The sequence below is a fragment of the Cetorhinus maximus genome, chromosome 31 (assembly GCF_964194155.1).
Source record: "Cetorhinus maximus chromosome 31, sCetMax3.hap1.1, whole genome shotgun sequence".
NCBI classification, from domain to species: Eukaryota; Metazoa; Chordata; class Chondrichthyes; order Lamniformes; family Cetorhinidae; genus Cetorhinus; species Cetorhinus maximus.
In genome coordinates, this window is record NC_135909.1 from 2,010 (window position 1) to 17,380 (window position 15,371).

At 55.0% G+C, this 15,371-nt stretch overlaps 1 protein-coding gene across 1 annotated transcript in view; it reads right to left on the reverse strand.

The window, feature by feature from the left end:
• Positions 1–484: 484 nt before the first annotated feature.
• The window catches only part of LOC144670248 (fermitin family homolog 2-like), a gene marked incomplete at its 3' end in the record, with an annotated part of 38,269 nt that continues 23,382 nt past the window's right edge, over positions 485–15,371 (reverse strand). Inside the window, exons 4-12 of the mRNA XM_078532735.1 lie at positions 15,146–15,286; positions 12,137–12,302; positions 10,464–10,566; positions 9,134–9,241; positions 8,257–8,388; positions 7,288–7,337; positions 4,568–4,689; positions 3,433–3,539; positions 485–731 (exon numbers count right to left, since the gene is read on the reverse strand). Coding sequence (XP_078388861.1) covers positions 485–731; positions 3,433–3,539; positions 4,568–4,689; positions 7,288–7,337; positions 8,257–8,388; positions 9,134–9,241; positions 10,464–10,566; positions 12,137–12,302; positions 15,146–15,286 — 1,176 coding nt within the window. The remainder of the gene's footprint in view (positions 732–3,432; positions 3,540–4,567; positions 4,690–7,287; positions 7,338–8,256; positions 8,389–9,133; positions 9,242–10,463; positions 10,567–12,136; positions 12,303–15,145; positions 15,287–15,371) is intronic.

Below are 15,371 nucleotides of genomic sequence, written 5' to 3' on the forward strand. Positions count from 1 at the left end.
TGTGTGTGTGTGTGTGTGTGGGGTCGGGTCAGTGTGTGTGTGTGTGTGTGTGTGGGGTCGGGTCAGTGTGTGTGTGTGTGTGTGTGTGGGGTCGGGTCAGTGTGTGTGTGTGTGTGTGTGTGTGTGTGTGTGAGGTCGGGTCAGTGTGTGTGTGTGTGTGTGTGTGTGTGTGTGTGTGAGGTCGGGTCAGTGTGTGTGTGTGTGTGTGTGTGTGTGTGTGTGTGTGGGGTCGGGTCAGTGTGTGTGTGTGTGTGTGTGGGGTCGGGTCAGTGTGTGTGTGTGTGTGTGTGTGTGTGTGTGTGGGGTCGGGTCAGTGTGTGTGTGTGTGTGTGTGTGGGGTCGGGTCAGTGTGTGTGTGTGTGTGTGTGTGTGTGTGGGGTCGGGTCAGTGTGTGTGTGTGTGTGTGTGTGGGGTCGGGTCAGTGTGTGTGTGATCACTGCCTCTGTCGTGTCCTGTCTGTAGTACAGAGCTGTGCTGCGAGTACCATGTCTCAGGCTGATGTCTTGTACCTGCTTGACTTTGTACTTCTTCTGAAATCTGAAGGAGACGAGTGATTTGGTGTTGATGTCCTCTGCGTTGGTGTCCGAGGTGACCTGAGAGCTGGGGTTGGCGTTCTGTAACCTGAGGAAGGAGAGGATATTCTGGACCTCGCTGGAGTACGAACTGTCAGCCATTGTTTTATTCCTTGCCGCTAACCGACAGGCAGCCATCCACTTGGCGTACTGATCCTCCTGGCAACAGGCAAGAGAAACTGGGCATCAGCTACTCTGCTTCAAAATAAACTACAAAGTCAGATCCCAATTTCTCCCCACCCTCAAACCGCACCCCCACCCCCCGCCACCCCCTAGCCCTCCTGTCCACTGGTAACTCACTCAGGAGTAGAACATTAACCCTGCAATACCTCCCCCCAGATCACAGGGCATATCCGCCTGGCTATTTGACTGCCGAAGCCATCGCTGCGTAAGCCGAGTTGGTTTCCCGACAGCCACAGGCTTACCAGCAGGAGCCGGTGATCAGGAACATGGCCCCCTGCTGCTTTATAGAGTCGCCGCAGCAGAGAAGGAGGCCATTCAGCCCGGGCGTCCGTGCTTTACCCCCCACCTTCAGCCCAGGGTACCACCGTCAATCGCAGCTCCGACTGCCACTGGGACAGACACTGCTGTTTCGCCTGTCTCAGCATCACACCAGGGGGAGGAGGGAGGCCCTGTGCTGTTCCCCGTCCTGCCCCCACCGCGCCCCCCACAACCCCATTTCCCCACCCCACCCCCATTTTCTCCCATCTCTCTCTCTCTCTCTCTGTGCTGTGCACAGCTCAGTGTGGACCTGCTGTTCCATCGACGGCCAGGAGAGGGATGCACTGAGACGGGGCTCTTGGTGGGGGGGGGGGCTCCTCTCTGCCCCCTGGTGGCGTTCGCAAGCAATTGTCAAAACCCCAACCCACACGCCTGGATGTCACAGAGTCAGAGCTTGGTGACAGCACAGACCGAGGCCAGTCAGCCCATCGAGTTGACACCAGCTCTCCCAATGAACAATCCCACCTGGTGCCGCTCCCCCGTAACTCTGCACGTTCTCCCCCTTTCGGATAACAATCTAATTCCCCTGCGAGTGGCTCGATCGAGGCTGGTTCCAGCGCACTCAGGCTGAGCGTTCCAGATTCTAACCACTCGCTGCCTGAATAGAAATGTTCCCCGTGTCGCTTTTGCTTCTTTTGCTAATGACTTTAAATCCGTCCCCTCCGCTTCTCGATCCCTTCGGGAGCGGGAGCAGTTTCTCTCCCTATCTGCTCCGTCCAGGCCCCTCGTGATTTCGAATATTACTAATCAAATCTCCTCCCAGCCTTCTCTTCTCCGAGGAAAACAGTCCCGGCTTCTCCGATCTATCTCCGTAACCGAGGTTCCTCATCCCTGGAGCCATTCTCGTGAATCTTCACTGCACTCCCTCCAACGCCTTCACATCCTTCCTAAAAAGTGCGGCGCCCAGACCCGGACACAATACTCCAGCTGAGGCTGAACTAGTGACTGATACAAGTTCTCCGACACGTGGGTAGATCCTCAGTTCAGGCTGCTATTCCCTTGTTGTGTCAGGGCCTTGAGAGGATTTATTCTTGTTTTCAAACCCTTCCTTGCCCTCCTCCCTATCTCTGTAACCTCCTCCAGACCCTACAACTCTCCCTATCTCTGTTACCTCCTCCAGCCCCTACAACCCTCCCTATCTCTGTAAACTCCTCCAGCCCCTACACCCCTCCCTATCTCTGTAACCTCCTCCAGCCCCTACAACCCTCCCTATCTCTGTAACCTCCTCCAGCCCCTACACCACTCCCAATCTCTGTAACCTCCTCCAGCCCCTACAACCCTCCCTATCTCTGTAACCTCCTCCAATCCCTACAATCCTTCCCTATCTCTGTAACCTCCTCCAGCCCCTACAACCCCTCCCTATCTCTGTAACCTCCTCCAGCCCCTACAACCCTCCCTATCTCTGTAACCTCCTCCAGTCCCTACAATCCTTCCCTATCTCTGTAACCTCCTCCTGCCCCAACAACCCTTCCCTATCTCTGTAGCCTCCTCCAGCCCCTACAACCCCTCCTATCTCTGTAACCTCCTCCAGCCCCTACAACCCCTCCCTATCTCTGTAACCTCCTCTAGCCCCTACAACCCTCCCTATCTCTGTAACCTCCTCCAGTCCCTACACCCCCTCCCTATCTCTGTAACCTCCTCCAGTCCCGACAACCCTCCCTATCTCTGTAACCTCCTCCAGCCCCTACAACCCCTCCTATCTCTGTAACCTCCTCCAGCCCCTACAACCCTCCCTATCTCTGTAACCTCCTCCAGCCCCTACAACCCTCCCTATCTCTGTAACCTCCTCCAGCCCCTACAACCCTCCCTATCTCTGTAACCTCCTCCAGCCCCTACAACCCTCCCTATCCCTGTAACCTCCTCCAGACCCTACAACCCTCCCTATCTCTGTAACCTCCTCCAGCCCCTACAACCCTCCGAGATCTCTGCGCTCCTCCAATTCCGGCCTCTTGAGCATCCCCCGATTCCCATCGCTCCACCATTGGCGGCCGTGCCTTCAGCTGCCTGGGGCACTGAGCTCTGGAATTCCCTCCCTAAACCTCTCCACCTCCCTTTCTCTCCTCTTTTAAGACGCTCCTTAAAACCCATCACTTTGTCCAAGCTTTTGGTCCTCTGTCCCTAATATCTCCGTATGAGGCTCGGGGTCAGATTCTGTCTGATTGACCTTCCTGTGAAGCACCTCGGGGATGTTTCACTGGGTTAAAGGCGCTAGATAAATGCAGAGCTACTGGCTCTCAGTCTCACTATACACTCTCTGTCTCAGCCACTGTACGGACCAGATAAAATTCCCCCTCCCACTCCCAACCTTTCCCACCCCTCTCCCCTGTTTGATCCCAGCCTGTGCGACATTCCCACTCACGTTCTCACAGCGCAGGACGACCTCGTTCATCCCCTCCGGAGCTGGGATCAGGAGCTTGATGCAGAACTTCTGAGCAGCAATGTTGACGTCGGGAGCAACCTCACAGCCTGTGGAGAAAAGGCAGGGTTAACACTCGGTGCAAGGGGGAGCGGGTCGAGATGGAGCAACACGACCTCCCTCCCGCGAACAGCGAACGACACACTGACCGGCGGAGTAACTGCAGGAGGGAGGTTAGATTATTGATAATCCAGAGGGAACGATTAATAATCCCTCAGCACAACCTTCACCAAATCCGGTATTTCAACCACCTGGTCTCAGTATCAGTGACCGTGAACCTGTCGCGTTGACCATCTGGTCCACTCACGCCCCTTAGGGCCCTTGCTCACTCTGGCCTACACGTGACTCCAAACCATTAGCTCTGGAATGACCGCAGCGAGTCCCTCAGACACAAGGTGGCCCCATCACCGCCCTCTCAAGGGGCTAGTGCTGGACAGGGGGTCGACAGGGGGCCGACAGGGGTCAGCTTCACCAGTCGCTGCCGACTCGCCCAACAACAGGAGAAAAGTGAGACCAGGTAAAGCTCGGAAGCTGGTACTGAGTTCGAGGGAGGAGGCGGGGGGCTGGGGTGGGGTGGGGGGGAGAGAGGCGGGGGGAGGCGGGGCCGGGGGGAGGTGGGGGAGGGGATCTGCCTCCTCTTCCTCCGCCAACTCTCGCTGGAGCCACCTCCCTTTTGCCTGAGGCCCTCCCTCCATTTCACCATCTCCCCTGGAGTCGAGGCCGACAATTCCGGCTTGGGCCGGGAGATATTCCTGTTCCTCGGAGGCTGGGATTCCCTCCCTCAGCCTCTCCGGACTCTCTCCCTCCTCCTTTAAAGAGGCTCCTTAAAACCAGCCCCTGTGACTGAGCTGATACCCACCCCTCCCTAAATATCCCCGGATGTGGCCCGGGAATGTCCTGTCCCTCAGCAATTCCCAATTTCCAATTCCCCCTTGGCGACTGACCCACCCACTGCCCCCTGCCCCCCGGCGCTGTGCCCCCTCCCTCCCCCCACTCTACCACCCGCTCCAGGGCAGACAGTCTAACCCCCGTCCACCCTCCCCCACCCCCACCGTGTGAAGTTTGCCGAATTCCTCACCCTTCAGGTTCATCTGCTGGATGGGCTCCCCGAACGCCTCCTGGTTCTTGTAACAGGAGATGGTCATTTCCTTGAAAATGAACCAATATTGTTTGTAGGCTTTCAGCGTCAGCTTCTTGGGCCTGCAGGAAGGGGGGGGAAAGAATTAGATCGACCGCAACAGAGTCCTTGGGGGCTCCATCTCAAAACCCCCACCCCCCAACACCCCAACCCCCTGCACCCCGATCCCAATCCAGACCCTGCCCCATTCAGCCAGCTGACCGGGAGCTTCAGTCCATCCAGTCTGATCGATGGGAGGGGGCCGGGAGTGGGCCGGTTGGGGGGGGGGTGTGGGAGACACAGAATCAAAACGCTTGCAGCTCAAGAGGGGAGGCCGCTCGGCCCGTCGACATCATGTAGGCGGTGGCGTAGTGGTATCGTCACTGGGCTACATTCCAGAGACCCAGGGTTCGAATCCCACCACAGCCAATATTGGAATGTGTTATTCAATTTAAAAACAATTCTGGAATTAAAAGTCTAATGACGACCATGAAACCATTGCCGACTGTCGTAAAAACCCCATCTGGGTCACTAATGCCCCTTTAGGGAGGGAAATCTGCCCTCCTTACCCGGTCTGGCCTACATGTGACTCCAGACCCCACAGCCACATGTGGTTGACTCTTAAATGCCCTCTGAACAAGGACAATTAGGGATGGGCAATAAATACCGGCCTAGCCACACCCTGTGAATGAATTATAAAAAACTCCCCCTGTGCCTCTCCCCCACCTTCTCCCCGTAACCCTGCACATCCTTCCTTTCCAGATAATAATCCAAGTCCTGCCTCGATTGAACCTGCCTCCACCCACACTCTCGAGCAGCACGTTCCAGACCCGAACTAATGATCCCCCCCGTGTCTCCATCGCTTCTTTTACCCATCGCCTCCAATCTGTGCCCTCTGGTTCTCGATCCTTCCGCCAGTGGGAACAGTTTCTCCCTGTCCACTCTGTCCCGATCCCTCATGATTTTCAACACCTCGATCAAGTCTCCTCTCGGCCATCTCTTCTCCAAGGAGAAAGGTCCCAACTCCTCCAACCTACCGACCTTCGTAACTGGAGTTCCTCACTGCTGGAGCCATTCTCACTAATCTTTTCCGCCCTCTCTAAATCTCTTCACATCCCTCCCACAGAACTGGACACAGGACTTCAGTTGAGGTCAAACTGGTGTTTTATGCAAGTTCAAGATAACCTCCTCGCTCTTGTACTCTGTGCTTCCATTAATAAGGATGGTGTAAGCTATATTGGTGTAAGCTAAGACCGAGATAGATAGGTTCTTGATTGGTAAGGGGATCAAAGGTTACGGGGAGAAGGCGGGAGAATGGGGTTGAGTAACTTATCAGCCACGATTGAATGGCAGAGCAGACTCGATGGGCCGAATGGCCTAATTTCTGCTCCTATCGTCTTATTAACCACACTCTCAACCTATCCTGCCAGATTCAGTGACTTATGCACATCTACCCCCAGGTCCCTCTGTTCCTGCACCCCCTTTAGAATTATACCTTTTATTTTATACTGTCTCTTGGCGTTTTTCCGGCCAAAGTGAATCACTTCACACGTCTCTTTCACCTGCCGCCTGTCCACCAACCTGCAGAAACTACACAGAAGGGGGAGTTGAGAGGACTCTGTGTGGTTCCTCATATCCCAGGCAGCAGGGATCCTGAGGAATGCGTTCCTGCTGGTTGGGTAGGAGCAGGCTTTCTGCATTGGGATTACGCAGGAGCGGAGAGTTTGGGGTCAGAATGTTCTGTCCGTCACGTGTGTGGGAGAGGCGTGAGGGAGCAGGTGGAGGGGGGTGAGGAGAGCGGGTGGGGAAAGGCAGATTGTTACACGCATACAACTTCATCCATTTATCTAGCGCCCTTTACCCAGTGAAACCTCCCCCAGGCTCTTCACAGGAAGGTCAATCAGACAGAATCTGACCCCGAGCCACATACGGGGATATTAGGGACAGGTGACCAAAAGCTCGGACACAGAGGTCGGTTTTAAGGAGCGTCTTAAAAGGAGGAGAGAGAGAGAGAGGGAGAGAGGGAGAGGTTTAGGGTGGGAATTCCAGAGCTTAGGGTCCCAGGCAGCTGAAGGCACGGCCACCAATGGTGGAGCGATGGGAATCGGGGGATGGTCAAGAGGCCGGAATTGGAGGAGCCCAGAGATCTCGGAGGGTTGTAGGGGCTGGAGGAGGTTACAGAGATAGGGAGGGTTGTAGGGGCTGGAGGAGGTTACAGAGATAGGGAGGGTTGGAGGGGCTGGAGGAGGTTACAGAGATAGGGAGGGTTGTAGGGGCTGGAGGAGGTTACAGAGATAGGGAGGGGTGTAGGGGCTGGAGGAGGTTACAGAGATAGGGAGAGTTGTAGGGGCTGGAGGAGGTTACAGAGATAGGGAGGGTTGTAGGGGCTGGAGGAGGTTACAGAGATAGGGAGGGGTGTAGGGGCTGGAGGAGGTTACAGAGATAGGGAGGGTTGTAAGGGCTGGAGGAGGTTACAGAGATAGGGAGGGTTGTAGGGGCTGGAGGAGGTTACAGAGATAGGGAGGGTTGTAGGGGCTGGAGGAGGTTACAGAGATAGGGAGGGTTGTAGGGGCTGGAGGAGGTTACAGAGATAGGGAGGGTTGGAGGGGCTGGAGGAGGTTACAGAGATAGGGAGGGTTGGAGGGGGGAGCACGGGGAGGGAGGAGAGTGCTGTTTCTTACCTGAAGAGCTTGAGGTTGTCTCTGAGCTCTGGAATCGAGGTTATGCTGTCCTAGAAAAGAGGCGGAGTGAGAGTTAATGTTTGTCTGCGGTGTTGGACAACACCTTCCCTCATCAATCCCAAATACTAGGGGGGGTGGGGGGGAGGAATCCAAATTCCTTCTTCTCCCCTGCTCTCCCAAACATTCTGCCTTAGGGATGGATTTCAGTTGGTACGTGACATGTTCTGTGTAGCCTGGTCAGCAGGATATTCAACCTGGATAGGCATCACAGTCAAGCCCAACACTCGAATTCTCCACCAGCTGTCAGGAGAAGTTACTCTGGCTGAAACTCATGGTTAAAGTCACACACAACAAAAACAACCTGCATTTATCTAGCGCCTTTCACACAGTAAAATGTCCCTAAGGCACTTCACAGGAACGTCAGTCAGTCAGTCAGAATTTGACCCCGAGCCACAAATTAGGGACAGGTGCTGAAAAGCTCGGGTCAAAGGGATAAAAGCAAAATACTGCGTTTGCTGGAAATCGGAAACTAAAACAAAAATTGCTGTAAAAACTCAGCGGGTCTGACAGACTTGAACACAAGGATGTGAATTTTAAAATCGAGGTGTTTCCGGACCGGGAGCCAGTGTGGGTCAGTGCGAGCACAGGGGGTGATGGGTGAAGGGGACTCGGTGCGAGTTCGGACACGGGGGCAGCAGAGTTTTGGATGAGCTGAGGTTTACGGAGGGTGGAATGTGGGGAGAGCAGCCGGGAGAGCGTTGGGATAGTCGAGTGGTGGGGGTGGCGAAGGCGTGGGTGAGGGTTTCGGTAGCCGATGAGCTGAGACGGGGTGAAGTCAGGTGAGGCTATGGAGGTAACAGACACAGACACAGCTACACAATGACATATTCATGCACATAAAAGAGACAGAAAGCTGGATCAGACACACACCCACCAGGACAGGGGGAGATGGAGACAGTCACTCCTTACCAATACATCATTTGGGTTTGATCCCTCCAGTTTAACCTCCAGTGTAGACAGCGCTGCTTCTACCTCATCCAGCTCCGAGTCCTTGTGAACTTCCTCCGTTTCCCCCGACTGTGAACGTTTGTTTATGTGATACTGGAATTGAAAAACAAGAAACCTTTAACTGCATTTCCTGACAGAGACACATCAGGAATAAATGATGATGGGGGCAGTGTGGGGGGAGCTTTACTCTGTATCTAACCCCGTGTTGTACCTGCCCTGGGAGTGTTTGATGGGGACGGTGTAGAGGGAGCTTTACTCTGTATCTAACCCCGTGCTGTACCTGTCCTGGGAGTGTTTGATGGGGACAGTGTAGAGGGAGCTTTACTCTGTATCTAACCCCGTGCTGTACCTGTCCTGGGAGTGTTTGATGGGGACGGTGTAGAGGGAGCTTTACTCTGTATCTACCCTGTGCTGTACCTGTCCTGGGAGTGTTTGATGGGGACAGTGTGGGGGGAGCTTTACTCTGTATCTAACCCCGTGCTGTACCTGCCCTGGGAGTGTTTGATGGGGACGGTGTAAAGGGAGCTTTACTCTATCTAACCCCGTGCTGTACCTGTCCTGGGAGTGTTTGATGGGGACGGTGTAGAGGGAGCTTTACTCTGTATCTAACCCCGTGCTGTACCTGTCCTGGGAGTGTTTGATGGGGACAGTGTAGAGGGAGCTTTACTCTGTATCTAACCCCGTGCTGTACCTGTCCTGGGAGTGTTTGATGGGGACGGTGTAGAGGGAGCTTTACTCTGTATCTAACCCCGTGCTGTACCTGTCCTGGGAGTGTTTGATGGGGACGGTGTAGAGGGAGCTTTACTCTGTATCTAACCCCGTGCTGAATAGTTAGTACCTGCAGAGCTGCGAACATCATCATCTCCTCTTCTGTACTCTCGATCTCCTCGAGGAGGACAGCCCATCGAGCCTGTTCATACAGCTGGTTTATCCGTACCACATCGTACTGAGGGGGAGGAGACAGCAGCCGGTCAAGGGTCATACGTGATGAATATAACATTGGTCAATCTGGAGGGTCCTCTATTGAACAGGAACACAGTACGAACGTGGCCAGGGGACTGACCTTGCCAACTCCGAGCGGTGACGCTCTCTCATGTCACTTGCCTTTTGGTCAGTTACAGACAAGCCACTGATATTCTTAAAGAAACTCGCTATTCATTGCAGAGCCGGGAGTGAGGGAGAGATGGGAGAGGGGGCGAACGAGAGGGAGAGATGGGAGAGGGGGCGAGCAAGAGGGAGAGATGGGAGAAGGGGCGAGCGAGAGGGAGAGATGGGAGAGGGGGCGAACGAGAGGGAGAGATGGGAGAGGGGGCGAGCAAGAGGGAGAGATGGGAGAAGGGGCGAGCGAGAGGGAGAGATGGGAGAAGGGGCGAACGAGAGGGAGAGATGGGAGAAGGGGTGAGCGAGAGGGAGAGATGGGAGAAGGGGCGAACGAGAGGGAGAGATGGGAGAGGGGGCGACCGAGAGGGAGAGATGGGAGAGGGGGCGAACGAGAGGGAGAGATGGGAGAAGGGGCGAGCGAGAGGGAGAGATGGGAGAGGGGGCGAACGAGAGGGAGAGATGGGAGAAGGGGCGAGCGAGAGGGAGAGATGGGAGAGGGGGCGAACGAGAGGGAGAGATGGGAGAAGGGGCGAGCGAGAGGGAGAGATGGGAGAGGGGGCGAACGAGAGGGAGAGATGGGAGAAGGGGCGAGCGAGAGGGAGAGATGGGAGAAGGGGCGAGCGAGAGGGAGAGATGGGAGAAGGGGCGAGCGAGAGAGAGAGAGAGGCTCTCGCAAAGAGAAGACGGTTGTCAGGGTTACAGAAATATCTGATGTGGTCAGAGTGGCATTTACTTAAGGATTGATGTGGGGGTGGGGGTGGGGAGGATGTGGGGTCCTGGGGAGTGAGGCAGGGAGCAGGGGGTGGGGAGGATGTGGGGTCCTGGGGAGTGAGGCAGGGAGCAGGGGGTGGGGAGGATGTGGGGTCCTGGGGAGTGAGGCAGGGAGCGAGGGCTGTCGGAGGGAGTTTGGGGTAGGGGGTCAGGTTGAATGGGCCAGGGAGGGAGGGCTGGGGTGGAGGGAGGCCAGGGGAGTGAGGCAGGGCATCCTACAGCAGTTTGCTGTTGCTGTTACAGTGTCGCTTGCTGCCTGGAAATGGAGGTAACATCGATCCTCACTCACTCCTTACCTTGGGATCCAGGTCAAAGAAGCTGAAATACTTGAAACGAATCAATAACTTGTCATTCTCTTTAATATCCTGTGACATCAGCGAGCGAGAGGAGTCTAGCCACCTGTTACCATCAAACCGGAGAGTGAGGCTGGGACTCAGGAACATCACAAACAATCACACACTTAAACTGTTAACCGGAGCGAGAGGGAGAGAGGGAGAGGGAGTAAGGCAACTGGCCGGAGAGATACAATAATGTAGAGGGAGCGAGAGAGGGAGAACGAGCGAGAGGGAGCGAGAGAGGGAGAACGAGCGAGAGGGAGCGAGAGAGGGAGAACGAGCGAGAGGGAGCGAGAGAGGGAGAACGAGCGAGAGGGAGCGAGAGAGGGAGAACGAGCGAGAGGGAGCGAGAGAGGGAGAACGAGCGAGAGGGAGCGAGAGAGGGAGAACGAGCGAGAGGGAGCGAGAGAGGGAGAACGAGCGAGAGGGAGCGAGAGAGGGAGAACGAGCGAGAGGGAGCGAGAGAGGGAGAACGAGCGAGAGGGAGCGAGAGAGGGAGAACGAGCGAGAGGGAGCGAGAGAGGGAGAACGAGCGAGAGGGAGCGAGAGAGGGAGAACGAGCGAGAGGGAGCGAGAGAGGGAGAACGAGCGAGAGGGAGCGAGAGAGGGAGAACGAGCGAGAGGGAGCGAGAGAGGGAGAACGAGCGAGAGGGAGGGAGAGCGAGAGGGAGCGAGAGGGAGAGCGAGAGGGCGAGAGGGCGAGAGGGCGAGAGAGGGAGAGGGAGGGAGAGGGAGGGAGAGGGAGGGAGAGGGAGGGAGAGGGAGGGAGAGGGAGGGAGAGGGAGGGAGAGGGAGGGAGAGGGAGGGAGAGGGAGGGAGAGGGAGGGAGAGGGAGGGAGAGGGAGGGAGAGGGAGGGAGAGGGAGGGAGAGGGAGGGAGAGGGAGGGAGAGGGAGGGAGAGGGAGGGAGAAAGAGAGACTCCCTCTCTCACTGAGGGAGAGCGGGAGGGAGAGCGGGAGGGAGAGCGGGAGGGAGAGCGGGAGGGAGAGCGGGAGGGAGAGCGGGAGGGAGAGCGGGAGGGAGAGCGGGAGGGAGGGGGGGGGGAGAGGGGGAGGGCAGCAAGAGCAAGAAGGAGAGAGACTGTGAGAGGGATAGGGGAAGGCAGCGAGAGTGAGAGGGATAGGGAGGACGTCAAGGGGGAGGGAGAGGGAAGGCAGGGAGGCAGAGGGCAGTGAGGGGGGAGAGGGAAGGTGGTGAGAGCAATGATAGAGAGTGTGATGGACTGAAGGTTCAGACTGACAATAGAAAAAGCCACAGCAACATGTTATCAACTCTACATGGCTGGATCTGAGCATACCCCATTTTTACACTCAACACTTCTCCGTCACAAAGATAATCTCCGGGGATTATCAACACTTCGTCAATATTCACCTTCATTACAAACCAAACATTCCTCATCGCAGGTTAACACCGACTCCTGCCCATCCCTCCTCTCTCCTGGAGGAAGCAGCCCGGCCTTAATTTGCAAATAAATCTCATGACTGACTGGTGGTGATCCAGAAGGGGATGTGGAGGGAATGGTCCCTTTTCTCCCTCGCCCCCCCCACCCACACACCGCCTCTTGTTTCTCAGAGCCTGTGGTGAATTTTCCCAAGGCAGAATGCTGCAGCCCTTTACAGCGCCGCATGGCTCACCTGCTGTGGACCTGAGCCTTGTCGATCAGCGTGCTTGGCCGGGGCATCTTCGCAATGAGTTCTGGGGACATACTGGGCTGAGTGATGGCCAGGATCCGATAGCCAGCCTCTCCCTCGGGGGTATCCCGCATGTAATGGGCTCCAATCAGCTGGTTATAACTCTGATCTGGACAGAGGAACGAAGAGGAATATTGCATCAGCTCCCACATCACAAAGGATCGCGCCTTAAAACAGACAGGTCACCTGCATAAACCTTTCACTCCTGTGACAGCGACGGAGGGCACGATGAGTGAGGGAGGAGGGCAGAGAGGGCACATTGCAGAGGTGAGGGAGGGCAGGAGGAAGGAGGGGTGGGGGGTTGGGGTGGGGGGGGGGGTGGTGGGGGAGGAGGATGGAAAGTCCAAGGGAGGGGAGCAGTGTGAGGGAGGGAAGGGAGAGCAAGGGTGAGGGAGGGAAGGAAGTGCGAAGGTTGAGGGAGAAAGAGAGGTCGGGGGAAAGGCAGTGTGGTGTTACATTGCGAATGCCGGTGGGTTATTGGCCTCTGGTTGGGATGGGAAAGGGGAGTAAGGGAGCACACATGCACGTGCACACTCACACGCATGCACGCACGCTCACTCACGCACACACGCTCATTCACGTGCACATGTGCGCTCACGTGTGTGTGTGTGTGTGTTTGCTTGTGTACAGAGTGCCAGAATCCACCCTGTCAAATCCCCTCCAGATCTGATATCTTTCAATAAGATCGTCTCTCATTCTTCCAAACTCCAATGGATACAGGGCCCAACCTGCTCAACCTTCCCTTGTAAGATAACCCTATCATCCCAGGTGTCAGTCCAGTGAACCTCCTAATGCAATTACATCCTTTCTTAAATAAGGAGCCCAAAACTGTACACAGTCCTCCAGAGGTGATCTCACCACCTGTACAGCTGCAGCAAGACTTCCCTTCTTTTATGTCCCATTCTTCTTAGAATAAAGGAAAACCTTCCATTTGCCTTCCTGATCACTTGCTGTGCCTGCATTGTAACTCTTCCTGATTGATGTACCAGGACACCCAGATCCCTCTGTACCCCAGAGCTCTGCAATCTCTCTCTGCCTTTAAATAATTTGCTGCTTTTCTATTCTTCCTGCCAAAGTGGACCAGTTCACATTTTCCCCACATTATACTCCACCTGCCAAATTTTTGCCCACTCGCTTCACCTGTCTCTGTCCCTTTGCAGACCCCTTATTTGCTCTTCACAACTTACTTTCCCACCGATCTTCGTGTCATCGGAAAATTTAGCAACCATACGTTTGGTCCTTTCATCAGAGTCACTGGTTTAGATTGTAAACAGTTGAGGCCCCAACACTGATCTCTGCGGCACTCCACTAGTTACAGTTTGGCAACCCAAAAAGACCCATTTATGCCTACTCTCTGCTTCCTGTTAGCTAACCAGTCCTCCGTCCATGCTAATAAGTTACCACCGACACCATGAGCTCTCATTTTGTGTGGAATATCCCTCCAGTCACATAGACTGCCACATTTAACAACCTTCTGGTGAGCTGCTCGGACCTGTGAACGATCAGAGATTATAAAATGTGCAGCGAGTTTGTTAATCAGGTCTTCCAAGGTGAAAGTGACAGACTAAGACTGTCATACCTGCCAGAGTCTGCAGGTGGCAATGCTGAGTAGAGTCGGCTGCCCAAGCAGGACACTGCCACCTGCAGGTCAGCAGAGACACTGCCCGAGTTAAACTGCACCTGAGAATTTGGGTAACATTTTCTGCCAATGAGGTGGGGGTGTAGCGAGATTTAGGGAAACCCAAAATCATGCATGTTCATCCAATTATAGACTAATGCAGCAAAGGAGGAGGCCATTCAGCCCATCGTGCCTGCACTGGCCCTTTGAAAGATTTATCCACTCCCCCCTCCCCCCGCTCTCTCTCCCCCACAGTCCTGCAAATTTCCCCTTTTCGAGTATTTATCCAATTGCCCCCCTTTTGAAAGTTCCTATTGAATCTGCTTCCACCGCCCTTTCAGGCAGCGCCTTCCAGATCACAACAACTCGCTGTGTCAAAAAAACATTCCCCTCATCTCCCCCTCTGGCTCTTTTCCCGATTCTCTTCAATCTGTGTCCCCTCTGGTTACCGACCCTCCTGCCACTGGGAACAGTTTCTCCTTATTCACTCCCGGTGTTGGAGTTGGGTGGGGGTGGGGTTGTGGTTTCTCATTGACCAGAAACTGAACTGGACCAGCCACATAAACACTGTGGCTACAAGAGCAGGTCAGAGGCTGGGAATCCTGCAGTGAGTAACTCACCTCCTGACTCCCCAAAGCCTGTCCACCATCTACAAGGCACAAGTCAGGAGTGTGATGGAATACTCCCCACTTGCCTGGATGAGTGCAGCTCCCACAACACTCAAGAAACTCAACACCATCCAGGACAAAGCAGCCCCGCTTGATTGGCACCCCATCCACAAACATTCACTTTCTCCACCACCGACGCACAGTAGCAGCAGTGTGTGTACCATCTACAAGATGCACTGCAGGAATTCACCAAGGCTCCTTCGACAGCACCTTCCAAACCCACAACCTCTACCATCTAGAAGGACAAGGGCAGCAGATAGATGGGAACACCAGCACCTGGAAGTTCCCCTCCAAGCCCACTCACCATCCTGACTTGGAAACATATCGGCCGTTCCTTCACTGTCACTGGGTCAAAATCCTGGAACTCCCTCCCTAACAGCACGGTGGGTGTACCTACACCACAGGGACTGCAGCGGCTCAAGAAGGCAGCTCACCACCACCTTCTCAAGGGGCAATTAGGGATGGGCACTAAATGCTGGGCCCAGCCAGTGAAGCCCACATCCTGTGAAAGAATTAAAAACAAATCCTTCCTGATTTTGAACGCCTTGATTAAATTTTCCCCCCTAACCTTCTCTGCTCTGAGGAGGACAGTCCCGGTTAGTTTGTGTCTCGGGGATATTGCTTTGAAACGTTACAACTGAAGGTTGGAAAATTTAAGATCATTACTCTGTAGCCCTCGAGGTATCGCGAGACTTTCCAAATCCACCACCTCCTCCTCCGGCTCATTGTCCTTCTCCTTCTTCTTCCTCTTCTGGTTAGGATCGTCCAGCTGTTTCAGAAGTGACAGCTCCTCGGGATGTCGGATATCTGATAAAACAATTCAAAATAAAAATAAGGGTGAGTGGAGCGGTCGAAGGGCCCTCGAGTCCACAGCTCCGGCCTGGACTGGAAC